The sequence below is a fragment of the Mustela nivalis genome (assembly GCF_964662115.1).
Source record: "Mustela nivalis genome assembly, chromosome: 7".
Lineage (NCBI taxonomy): Eukaryota > Metazoa > Chordata > Mammalia > Carnivora > Mustelidae > Mustela > Mustela nivalis.
The window spans coordinates 68,427,152-68,440,726 of NC_139026.1; the positions used below are offsets into that span (position 1 = coordinate 68,427,152).

Sequence of the window (13,575 nt, forward strand, 5' to 3'; positions counted from 1 at the left end):
AACGTGGTTTGAAGACTGAATTTCTAAACAGAAAACACTAGGTTAGATGGAAAGAAATCAAGTCTAACTTGAACTGTAGCAGAATTATGGTTTCTCTCCAAATGGTTATCAGTGAGAAGAGCGCAACATGCCATCACTGAGTACAGGGAAACATAATCACAGTAATTTCTGGGTCAAATTTTCTACTTTGACATGTAAATCGTGTTCCTCTTTGGGGGAAAAAAAATGTAGATAAACAAAAATTTTCTTTATTTTTTTTTAAAACAGCACAAGGAGATCCTCTACTGTGTATAAAGAGAACACATGGCAAATGAGACCTTCATGTGTTTGGAGAAAGCCAGGGTTTCCTCCTTGATAAAACCTGTGCCCAGTCTTCTGCGAGGGTAGGAGAGACCATGTTCCAAAGACTAAGTGTAATGGTTTGTGCTAGATGTTTGCCAACCCCATCCTTCTCATGCTCAGTAGGTCAGTACAGTAATTTCAAAACAGCCCTCAATTGTGGTAAGGGTGTAGGAAAAGTTCCTAGAGTCTTAACAGATAAAGCATTACATAGTCCTGATAAATTCAGGATTATTTAATCCTGATTAAATTCCGTTAGAATTTGTGTCTTAATGAATTTATGTAGGTGCGTTCACAGAATCCATTAGTCATTAACGTTCACTGAACAGTTACTATTTACCAGATACTCAACGCATATTAACTCCTTTAATCTTCATAATTAGACTAATTCATACCAGGGGACACGGAGGCGTAGAGTATGGATGTAGTTGCTCAAAGGTCACCCAGGTTACAGGAAGCAGCCAAGCCAGCAATCAGATCCAAGCAGTCTGTCTCTAGAACCTACTCTTAACCGCTATGTTAGCCCATCTCTCTAGAGCTATGCTTTAGAGTACTTGGAGTAACTATTTTCTCAGTCAGATTGAAGTCAAAGAATCATTCTTACACAGATGTTGCTGACACTTTAGCTTTGGTTCCTCCCCTGGCTCACGCAGCCCTCAACTTCTGCATGATTTTCACCAACCACTGCCAACCCGCACTGCTCTAAAGATGACGGACCCCTCTGCCAGGCAAAGGGGTAAGCAAGAGATTCTACTGCTCAGCCCAGGGACAATACTAACATTGCAAGTGCTCATAGCCTGGACATGTGGGTAGAGATGTCAAAGTCCATTCGTTCAGTTTTTCTCACCTGTTAGATTGTCCCAAATCTCGAGACCAACCCAGTCGTGGCCCTGCAGTTGCCCTTGTCCCTCCTCTTTTAAATTCAGGCTCAGACAGGTCATCTGGGTTGAATGTAGTTGACTGACTTCTCCTAAGTCTGAATAGAAGAAACAACATCACATTGCCTTGTAGAGACCTGAGGAGACCTTAGGACTTTAAAGTTAATGAGAACATTGCTTATGTATGGTCAGAAAAGATGTCTGGATTTACACTTTAACTGAGACCCAGTGAGTCAGTGCATCCCAGATCGCAATCTTCCTTCCATCAAAGGAACAGCAAAGCCTTACAACTGCATACTTGTTTCTAGGCAATCTTCCATTTATTCCTACATTTGAGCAACACACAACACAAAGCCCCCTCCGGTTGTCTGCTGTGTTACTTACTTTCCAAAGAGTTTCGTGATCCCTCTGGATTTCTTTTTGGAATCCGGCGATGGTGGAGATATCTGCGAATTTTTCGGCTGGGAAGATCTACCAGCCAGATCTAGGTGCTCAGCTGTCTCCTTCTCTGTTTCAGCTATTCCAAGAACAGAATACATACTTGGTGAGTTTTAAAGTACGGAATGAACATGACTAGATGCTACCCTTCTTAACTTTAGCAACTCTTCACAAATTCTTCTTCTGTTGGTCTGTAAAGACCACCCTACAAATATTACAGATGGAACACAAATTTATGTTCTGCTTTACCGTCTGCTGTGTATCAGTGAATGATGTGTATAATATTGCATATGATATTGTGCCTAAATTCATTAACTCACAAATTACCACCTCTTTGAAGTTCAAAGGTGGGATAGGATTGCCACATTCTTTAAGTGATCTGAGATCACTTAAATTAATCTCGATTTTTCTGCAGCACTTGGTACTGCTGACATTCTTCCCACATTCTCCAAAAACATCATCTCCTTCATCTTGTTAGGACAATCTCCCAGATCTGTCATCTGATCGTTTCTTCTCTGCTATAGGACCTGTTTTGTCCTCTTCTTCCACTCCGAGATTGTGTTCTAGGCTCCTGCCAGCAGGATCTCTGAACAAGTTCACCCACTCCGTGCCTGGCACAAAATGATGGCTTCCCTCATTCATAAGCAGCCAGTATCACAATCTCTGGTCCTAATCTCTCTCCCCAGACTCAGGATCTGAACGTTTATGGATATTCCCAATGTGCTGTGCCAGGAACATCTTAGACTCAACAAATCCATCCAATTCTCAGAAGAATTCTCTTAGATTTTCTTATTTAATATTCCCTTGATACTAATTAATATTCTTCCTGTTACTCCCATTCACACTCTTTGGCATTTTCTTTTCACTCCCTCTTCTCCTTTGGCATTTACATCAGATCCTAGTCACCAAGCCCTGGCAGTCTTTTTTCAAGAGAGTTATTCCTATTTATAACTTGCTATGTCCTACTGAGAAAAGACTGTACTGGATATGCACACATTTTTCTTTTGATATAAAATCAGTGTCTGTTGATTCTGCCTTGAAAGAGTAACATCCAAATTTGCTACGCCCAGTTCTCCCAGCATTCTCTATTTCTTAATTCTTTTACCTGCCCCTTAAGATATGATCCCCCACTAACAAACACAAGCAGTACTGTTTCCTCAGTGTGAGACGACACTTTTACGGGAAAGAAAAAGTTGTACAAAAATCACAGAAATGGTGTTTCAGCAAGATACAAAAGTTGCAGAGGTTGACTTTTCTACGAAGCACAGCTGTGATTATAGGTTATAATAAGCAGCACTGGGCTCTTAGCATTAACAATGTATTTCTTCTAAGAAAGATGCAAAAACATTTGAAAATGTTGTCTGGATTTTATTTATCCCATGTGTATTCTAGAAATGTAAGACTGCAAAGGGAGAAAAGTAACCTGTGCTGACCCACATGAGTTGGTGTATGGGTATCTCAGGGAAAATCCAAAGGAACCTTTCCATCCAAACCCCAAAGCCATCATGGGTACGGGTATACCAGAAAATGTTGCCTAACTCACCCTCATTCTAAAAGCATCCTGTTTTCATTTTTTTGTTTTGAGGATGTTTCCTCCCTCCCATGCCCCACACTTTTAAAAAGGAAAACGGAGTTTCCCCTCTCCTAAAATCACTCTAGGGGAGGCTCCTTAAATATCCCAGAAATCTTCCTCCAGTGTCACTAAATGCCACTTCCATCTTCAAAGCAATAAATGTCAGAAGAACATTCCCTTAAGAAAAGTCAGTCTAAAGCAATCATTTGCAATGTCTTCTACAGACTTCTCGATTTGGCTGAAAACATTGCTCTCTGGGGATAATGGAGACATGGAGAAGGAACTGTCAGGACCTGGGAGTTAGTGTGAGACAGGATGCACCGGAAGGGTGAGAAAGCTGGAAGGTACGAGGCAGGAGAGTCCTGCCCTGGACTCTGAGGGTGCCGTGCGCTTCTGGGTCCTCCCAGAGCTCCTGGCAAGGTGTCATTAGCAGGGGTTAAAACAGCACGTAGGCTGGGAAGCAAAGACTCTCCAGAAAGTTCACTTTAGCAGCAGTTGGAAGGAAATCTCTGGAGTCGAGGACAACATTTTCTGATCGCTGCCAGCTTGCTTTCTAGAGATCGCAGATGCCAAGAGCAAGGATTAGTCAGCCTGGAGGACAGCACTGGCGAAGGCTGGCATGCAGGGGTACGATACCTAGGGTGGGTGCACTGGCACTTCGTTTACGATCTTCAGATATCCCAACAATGCACACAATCACACGCAGCCCAATGGAGAGAACACAGGAGAATGACAAAATGAAACACAGCTCAAAGTCCTACTCACAAAATACACACGGGGGAGGAAAGGCAAGCACTGCGCTGTGCTTCCAACATCGCAGACTCCATTAGCAGGAACAATATGGGGTTAATTGGTCCACTTTCGAAACAGATGAGAAGCTGTTTACAATGAACTCAGAGAGTGTCAAGGGTTTTGGTCTTTCCTCTACACTTATACTCCAACAAGGAGAGCAGGGTGATGGCCTGCACAGAGCTATCTTTACCACCGAATTAAACCCAAGGGGTCAGTTTCTTGCATTCACCTTCATTTCCGAGAACGAGAAACGCACAGATCAATGAACCAGGGAAGGGAGGGGATTGACCTTGTCCTCGTCCTGAGTGAATTAAAGCAAAAGCACGCTGGCCATACGTACCCAAGTTTGGTGCACTTGCTGTCCTCTTGTTACTTTTTATTTTAAAAAAGCCACGCCCAAAGAATGATCTGGCTTTCCGAGTGCCAAAGGGGTTGTCGTCCACGGATGCATCACGCCCCGGAGCTTTCGGAGGGAGGCCCCTGAATGGGCTGCTTTCTACAGGAGCTTTATCCTAAAAGACAAGTAATAATAAATGGAACACAGCGTGGCTGTGCACAATTAGGAGTACACGCTGGGCACAACACCTGATCTGTTACACATGTGATTTTATTTAAAAGAATCACAGAACTGATAAGTTGATTATGAACACCAAGCACCATATTACAATTTAGAAAGTCAGTTCTGAAAGCTACTTAGGAAGCAAGAGCAGCAACAAAAACATGTTCATCACTGACCTATAACCGGCATGCTTCAGATGTGAAGTATTTAGGACATAGAAATTCTCAAGCTTTATTTTATTTGCCTCATTCCCCCAATGACATGGAAATAAGGTACTGCATAACCAGAATACCAGCAGGCTTCCTATTTTTCGAATGGTTATGACATGGACTAGGCTACAATGCAGTTCACAGTCTTTGTACCGTAACTGCATCAGAAGCCCAGCGTAATATAATCACTGTGCAAAGTAGGCGTTATCTCCAAGCTTCTACACCAGCAGCAGAAAGAGATTCTACTCCAGTTATTTAAATATTCTACTCAAGGAATTACTAGTCAAATGAGGACACAACCAGTGACCGTTAAACATTTTGTTTTTGAGAGGGTGTTCTGAGACATATTTATTACCTTGCCTGCAAGTTACCCGACACAGATCACCAATTTTCAAACACTATGACATGCTTGATACACTTAACACCAAAACTAAACTTGTTATAATTAAATTTTTCTTCATCGATTCAGAAGATTCTTTGGCTGTCTCTAATAGGTCAAGGTCTTTATCGCGAAACTTAACTGTAATTAAGTTATACTTCTAAGTACTGTTGATTTTTTAGCTTTCTTGTTATTTGAATTAGCAGTTCCAGTAACATGATCTATTATATTGTTTTAGTAGGATCCAAAGATGCTTTGATTTGCATGCCCTCATTCCTCTAACATCTCCTGCCCTCTGTTTTTGTTTTTGCAGAGGTAGAGAAAGGGGAGAGGGGACACAAGCTTTGAAGGTGGTTATTTTATCCTCTGAATTTATTGCTCATCGTAACTACAAGTTTATAGATGCCACAGTTTAGTGCAACTATTACCTATGTCTCACCACAGATGTCAAAATCATTTAATCATTTATTGAATTGGCAAGACAAAAAAGGACAAAGGATGCCTGTAATTACAGCTGTGTGCACAGTCCATGCCTTATCAGGGACACCTACATTACAACTCAAGGCATTCAGAGCCAGCAGTCAAGGGAGTGCATCTGGAAGTGGCCTACCAGAAGGTAGCCTTTACAGAGTTAATGGTTGAAAATTGGAGGAAGAACGAGAGCCCTTGTTGATGAGGTCTTTAAAAAAAAAAGACAAAAAAACAGAACACCAAAATGTTTGCTGTATACACAGTGGCTATATTAAATAAACAGCTGTTCTCGGGCGGGTGACCTAAGGATGTTTTGTGAGGTCTTAGGAAGCCCAAATATGATAATTAAGAATATCACTAGCCTGATTGAGAGTTGGGGGTTTTGTCTGTTTTTTGTACCTCCCCAACAGTTTATTGAGGTGAAACATAAAAAGTAACTGAACAATTAGGGGACATTAAGTACACTCACGGTGTTATATAACTGCCACCTCCACCTAGCTCCCAAACATTTCCATCATTTTGAATAAAACCCCTCACCCTGGAAGCAGTTTCTCTCCGTTCCTCCCTCTCCATCTCTGGCAACCGCCAAACTGTGTTCTGTCTCTATGGATTTATCTACTCTACATACTTCACATAAATGGAATCGTGGACTATCTGATCTTTCGTGTCTGGCTTCTTTCATATAACATGTTTTGGAGGTTCTGAGTTTGGGTTTTTTGGAGACAGTTAAGCAATCCCATGTATCAGACATCACAAACATTTTTCCATTGTAATCTGGACATAGGAATGGCTTCATATATTCACAAACTGTTACACACAATTCTAGAAATTAAAATAAACTTTTATCTACTTCTAAGCTATACAATCTCAGTTCCATTTATTTCCAATAATGGCTAATTAGTCTTCAGTTGTGATTATATCCACTAGTTTCAACTGTTCATATTCACCCTTCTTAATATTTACCATTAACTGTGGTATCTAATAAATCTGCATTAGAGAAACCTCAAACTCTTCTTGACAGTTTTCTTTGGAAAATGGGAAAATGTGAGGATCCCTAAATATTTGCGTCTCAGGGTAACAGACAGAGAAACAACACAGAACCAACCCCATCTGATGACTCTTTCTTCAGATTGCCCAGGCTGCTGGACTTTTGCAGACTTGAAGTTCTAAAAATAACAATAATAGTAATTAGGATTAATAATAATGGCTCTGGTGCCACTGTTTCTTAGGAGAATATCTTGGAAAGAAACTAAAACTGTGTGTGGGTTGAATCCTGGTCATAAAAGAAAATCCGGATTCAGGCAGTCACTTATGTGCTTTACTAAATTATAACATTGAGTTCTTTTAAAAGCAGAGGTGGTTAACTGTCCTGCCAATAACTCTAAATGTCCCACACATGTTAGAATAGCTGGAAAAACACTTAGGACTCTCCTTGTGATGTCAACATTTGAAAATAAAACAGCATTTTTCCATGGACCAGTGGTGTATCCTTTTATGTATACATTTAGACCAGGAACTTTTTTATTTTTTATTTTTATTTAAATTTTAGTTAATATACCAGGGAACTTCTAAAACACTCACATACTATTTATATATAATCCTTGTAATTAAAATAAAGGACAGAAGTGTTACTTTTCAATTCACAAAGGAATCCATTTTCTGAATCTGGCCAAGTAGTTCATTTTACAGTTCTGATCGAGGCATACAAGAAAAATCCCTCTGGCTGCCCATAATAATTTGTTTGCTTTCCTTGCAAAGGTGAAGTGACACTGTAAACATCCAGAGATTTTTTTCCCTTTCACATAACTAGCATTCAAGTGTACAGGGCTGTCTTTTCAAAAATGGAAGTCAGGAATAGGTGACCAGTTTAGAGAGAGAAAAAAGCTCTAAGAAGCAGAGTAACACACATATGCAAACTTTTAAAAGGCAATTCTCATGTACTCATGTGTACATAAGTTACTAGACTTGTCCAGTATCAAATAAAGTAAAAGATATTGGTGAGAAAAGAGAAGATCTCATCTTTGAATACTGCTCTGGTAAGAGATTTTCCTAATTCAGACTTGAACTTGGATAAACATAGATAATGGACCGGTTTACTACATGGAGAATGCAAAAAACTACTGCAGCCTTTCCAGCCATTACATCATTCTCTGTGACTCTTTTCTGCTAGGGTCAAAATGCAAGCCAGTGCAAACCTGAAATTCAAAGCACTGCACTTCACATGAAAACTGATGAAGGAAGGCTAAAGCCGTGCAAACACTTGGCACGAGATAATGGATAACAGTCCATGAGTAAGAATCTCTTTGTTAACTCACAACCTCCCCTTTCCCTGACATCCAACCACCACACCTGCATTAATGTATTCAGGCCTCAGTCATCCGCTTCTCACAGTGGTCACTGTGAGTTTGTCAGAAGCTTCCTCTCTCCCAGGTATCAATGACATTTTCCACATTCAAGAACATGACTTACGAAAGACTATCGCACGGCTGGGTTTCAACAGAAGCACCAAGGATTATTTTTCCATCACTAAAAGAAGAAAGAAAAGAAAAGGAAAAAAAAAAAGGAATGTGTGTGCTTCACAAGTAAAAGACCATATATATTCTAAGTAAGCAGAACTGTCAAAAAAACAAAAAATTGTGCTGGGGAAGCGATTTCTCTTTTAAAACAGTCGTGTGTGTTTTGTTTTGTTTTGTTTTTAAACACAGGCTCCATGCCCAGCATGGGGCTTGAACCCACAACCCTGAGATTAAGACCTGAGCTGAGATTGAGTCAGCTGCTGAATTTACTGAGGATTCCCAGCTGCCCCTCTCTTTTAAAATTTTCTACTATATTTTCTTTTGTTAAAAAAATATTTTACTTATTTATCTGACAGAGAAATCACAAGTAGGCAGAGAAGCAGGCAGAGAGAGAAGAGGAAGCAGGCTCCCTGCCGAGCAGAGAGCCCTATGTGGGGCTCGATCCCAGGACCCTGGGATCATGACCTGAGCCAAAGGCAGAGGCTTAACCCACTGAGCCATCCAGGTGCCCCTAAAATATTCTATTATATTTTCTTTTATTTGGTCTCATTATAAGGTTAAGTAATTGAGAACATGCTCCCTCAAAATTCTACTTGTTAATGGAGAAACTACTGTATCCCTGTCCCAAATCCTTCTTCCGAACAGCCTGGGCCACATGACCATTGCTATGGGGCTTGGGACCCACTGGCGGCTCCCCATGACTTAGGACATAAAACTTGAGTCCCCTAAAATCTCTCTCTAACCTGAACACCACACCTCCCTGGACTCCTGCCCTAGGACTTCTTGCTTCACACCCTTTATTTCAATAATCCAGAACTGACTGTAGTGATTGATTTACACTGGTCCCCTGGCACATGCCTTACAGTTTCTTGCCTCTCACAGTAAAACCTGTGTCTGTAAATAAAGTGCAATGCACTCTTGTGTTTGCTTGATCTACTCTGCTGAACATTTATATTGCAATGTTGGGTCATAAATGACATACCTTTCTTCAAATGAAGTCTCTGGTTGAGGAGGCAATTTTGCGCTTTCAGACGTTTCCAGGCCCTTAGATGTTGGCAGTAATGAAGGGATTGAAACTTGTAAGATGCTGGTGTGGAACTGTAATGTAATTAGAGAAAGTAAAAAATCCAATAAATAAGACAGAAGTCACAGAGATAAAATAAAAATAACGGAGACAATTACATGGTCCATCAAAAAAATTTCATACACCTATGTTTAAAAACACTATTCTTCTCTTTATAAAATGGTCTCTGGATATAAACATCAATGACTGTTAAAGTCAGAGAAAACATTCTGGAGGAAGGTCATTTTTTTTTTTTTAAAGGTTTTATTTATTTATTTGACAGAGAGAGAGTGATCACAAGTAGGCAGAGAGGCAGGCAGAGAGAGGGGGGAAGCAGGTCCCTGCTTAGCAGAGATCCCGATGTAGGGCTCGATCCCAGGACCCTGAGATCATGACCTGAGCTGAAGGCAGAGGCTTAACCCACTGAGCCACCCAGGTGCCCCAAGGAAGGTCATTTTTGAACTTGGTTCTGAATAAAACATAATACCATCAAGTAAGTCAATAGTTGATCCTGACAACTTTAAGCCCTAGTAAAAACTTTGGTTCTAACCTTATGCAAGTCACTTAACTGGGCACCAGTTTTCTCCTCTGTAACATGAGAATGGCAATGCCTACCTGACAGGGTTGTCATGATTTGAGATGAGATTTGGGTAAAGTGCTTTGTAAACACATCTGTTTTCACTTTATTTTCTATCACTAGTCTAATATAGAATGTTGTTCAAACCAGATTTTTTTTTTTTTTAAGATTTCATTTATTTGACAGAGAGAGACATGGTGAGAGGGAACACAAGGAGGAGGAGTGGGAGAGGGAGAAGCAGGCTTCCCACTTCCCTGAGCAGGGAGCCTGATGAGGGGCTCCATCCCAGAACCCTGGGATCACGACCTGAGCAGAAGGCAGACACTTAACGACTGAGCCACCTAGGCACCCCCCAAACCAGTTCTTTGTGGATACCACTTAAAACACTTGGCTTAATAATACTACAGCAGCAACAACAAAAATGACTAAAAACACCTTCCTAAACAAATGCTTTGTGTACCCTAAGGATGGAATCTATGGAAGAAATTTTATACTCTGGGGTTAAATAATTTTCGATGACTGTAGAGCATTATGGTGTAAGAGCCCATCATAAACTACAATACATGAATCACTTAAAAAATATTGTGATAAAAAAATAAAATTTTCCTCAGTGAATTCAGTCTGCCAGTCAACCAACCAATCAGTGACCGTCCCTCCTTCTGAAGTCAGCCAGGAAGGTAGGGACTTACAACCTGGAACACACTTCTAGATGCCAATCAATCAATGACAGTCTCACCTCTGTAACCACACATCCACAGCGGATGTCAACTCTCTCTAGCCTCTGAGAGTCCCTCAATCCCTGAGCTCCAAGCAACCCCACATGCCCCACATATGATCAAAGAGACTGTCCCTGACCAACAAAGTTCACCGAGGTAACTAGATAAGCAATACATTTAGCTCTGTGGTTTTTGTTCCAGTTACTGAGCGGTGGTCTCATTCCTTGACACTAAGAGGTTATAACATGTGAAGTCTGTTGAAATAATCTGATTGGGCCCAAGACGGAGTGGTTCGTGTTAAGCTCCATGTCAGTAAACCCAAGCTTAGCTAAGTTTCCGTGCTCGGCACTCCCAGAAAAGGCAGACCTAGGTCAACCAATCGGCACTTGCCTGCCCTTAGTAAGTTACCTGACCCACCCCGCCCCGAGACTTCTCTTTGCTGCACATTAAGGAAAGTAACCCTACTTAACCAACCAGCAAATGACCAGCCTGATCCTCTGCTCCTGCTTCCTTCGGCCTAAAAAAGCCCTTCATTTTGTACAGATCCGTAGAGTTCCTTTCCATCTGCTAAAACGGACATTGCCTGATTCATAAATTGCTGAATAAAGCCAGTAAGATGTTGCAAATTTACTCATTTGAAGTTTGTTCTTTAACAACAAGTCTGATCTTGTTGCTTCGCGATTTTTTATTTATTTATTTATTTTTTAGAATCTTTATGATTAGTTCTGGGCAATTTACAGAGCCATCATCCCTGTGTTAAAAATTTTCTCAGCTGAATTTTTTTTTAAAGATTTTATTTATTTGACACAGAGAGATCACAAGTAGGCCGAGAGAGAGAGGAGGAAGCAGGCTCCCTGCTGAGCAGAGAGCCCAATGTGGGACTTGATTGATCCCAGGACCCTGAGATCATAAACTGAGCCGAAGGCAGAGGCTTAACCTACTGAGCCACCCAGGCGCCCCTGAATTTTGTTCTTTAAGAAGTCCTATTGCTGTAAAATAGGAGATTACTTCACTCTCTTTTTTCTTTTTTTTTTTAAATTTGAATCTTTATGATTAGTTCTGGGCGAATTATTGAGCCATCATCCCTTGTGTTGTCAAGTTCACAGTAGCTCCCCGGGTTCCTAACATGGGGAAGGAAATGGCCCACTAACAAACTGATCCATTTCCTTGATTTCGTTTTGAACTTAGGACTTTAACTCCCAACTCCAATCTCCCTTCTAGCTCTTCTTTAACAATATGGCTGAACACACTCAATCCTCATCAAATCATTCTGGTTCCAAACAAAAAGTCTCATTAAAGTACAATTCACATAGGAAAGACTTTTTTTAAAGAGACTATCTGGGCAAATCTTACATGTAACATCTGCCATTCTGTAAATAGGCAGCAAGCATACTCATTGACTGTCAACTGTTATTTTTCCCTTCAGTAGAAATATAATTAGCAATTAGGGGATTTTCCCCCTCTAACATATTTTTTATTTCCCCCTCTAAAATATTTTTTATTCCTTAACTAATCCTTTGCCTCTTTTTTCCAATTTTATTGGGATATCACTGACATGCAGTACCGTATAAATTAAAAAGAAAAAAGAAAAGGAAAGGAAAAAAAAACACATTTTTTTCCTTGCAATGAGAACTTTTCGGATCTACAGTCTTAGCAACCTTCCAGCATACCAGACAGCAGTGTTAACTATAGTCATCACGTTGTACCTTATACCCCCAGCACACTTGTCTTATAACTGGAAGTCCGTACCTTTTGATCACCACCTTCCAATTTCCCCTACCCAGTAATCCTTATGACTGACATCTTTTAGCCCTCTCCTATAGTGAAGAGAGAAATGTTTCCTCCTTGAATTCATTTTCATGCAATTCAAATTTCATTTTCTCATTAGGTAATCAGCAGGAATAGATAGGAAAAGAAAAGATGCCACTTGGTTTTTTTCTCACTGAATACAGTAAAATGTTAAAGGAAAGACGACCAAAGGGGGAATTGGAAAACATAAGGTAGTCAAGACTATTTAGTTAAAAAACAAAAACAACAATAACAAAAACAATTTTTCCCATTCCCAGTTTCTCTAGACAGTACACTGCACTAAAATTAAAAGTTCTAGGGCAAAGAGGGAGGTGCTGTCAGGAAGCCACGGGTGTGCCTAGGTTAAGACCTCAGGAAGACTTAAGGTACAGCTGTCTCATTGAAACCTTCAAAAAGTTCGACAACTCTAAAAACAGAGGGATATTCCATAGCAGCCATACAGAAAACTTACGATAGAGAAAGTCTTATGGTGAAGATAATTGTGGATATCCTTTACCTGACGGAGTGGATTATAAATTGATTCATAAGAAATGCCAAATGAATAAAATATTATACCAAATAGAACCAAGAGGGACAGAGATAGTAGAAGGCAGAAGGCCCTAGACCCGTATAGATACTTTTGCAGAAAACAACTCATCTGCAATTACAGGTTCTTTCTCCTGGAAATGGAAAGATGACTCCCAAGGAACAACCAAGAGCCCAAAGGTCTGGGCCCTGTCAAGGAACTGGCCACACGAGCCTGGCTGGATTTGGGAACTGCTACTGACTAATGATACGTGGGTGTCTTCCATGTCTATGTTCCCTCTTCTTGAATGGGAATGCCCAGTAGTTACTATGCCCATTCCACCACTGCATGTCAGGTGTGTAGGGGACAAATGACTTGACCTTGAATTTCCTGGTTCTTTACATGGAATGGAGTGCTACTCGAGAAGCCAAACCTGAGCAGCTGCACCTACATCTTGACCGGGTCTGGATGACAAGGTCTTGGGATGCGGAAGCCTGACTGGAGTAAGACCAAGAGGTCTTTGATGAGGGGATGAGGACATTTTGCATGGGGGAGGGATATAAATGATTGTAGCCAGAGAGTGGAGGGCAGTTGTACTAGTCGAATATGGTCGTAGGGGTATATGCCATCCCATGTGTTCTTCTCAAATGTGATATTACTTGTCCATCAAGAGGTAGGGTCTTTGTTTCCTCTCTGTGAATGTGTGTGGGCCTGTGACTACAGGAGAAGAGATGCCACAGGGTTTCCGAGT

The 13,575-nt window shown here is 40.8% G+C and overlaps 1 protein-coding gene across 1 annotated transcript in view; it reads right to left on the reverse strand.

Annotated features, from left to right (window-relative positions):
• The window catches only part of LOC309868537 (liprin-beta-1-like), a 50,881-nt gene that overhangs the window by 11,411 nt on the left and 25,895 nt on the right, over positions 1-13,575 (reverse strand). Inside the window, exons 9-14 of the mRNA XM_082738457.1 lie at positions 9,137-9,252; positions 8,108-8,164; positions 6,735-6,804; positions 4,361-4,532; positions 1,602-1,734; positions 1,187-1,315 (exon numbers count right to left, since the gene is read on the reverse strand). Of these exons, the coding sequence (XP_082594583.1) occupies positions 1,187-1,315; positions 1,602-1,734; positions 4,361-4,532; positions 6,735-6,804; positions 8,108-8,164; positions 9,137-9,252 (677 nt within the window). The remainder of the gene's footprint in view (positions 1-1,186; positions 1,316-1,601; positions 1,735-4,360; positions 4,533-6,734; positions 6,805-8,107; positions 8,165-9,136; positions 9,253-13,575) is intronic.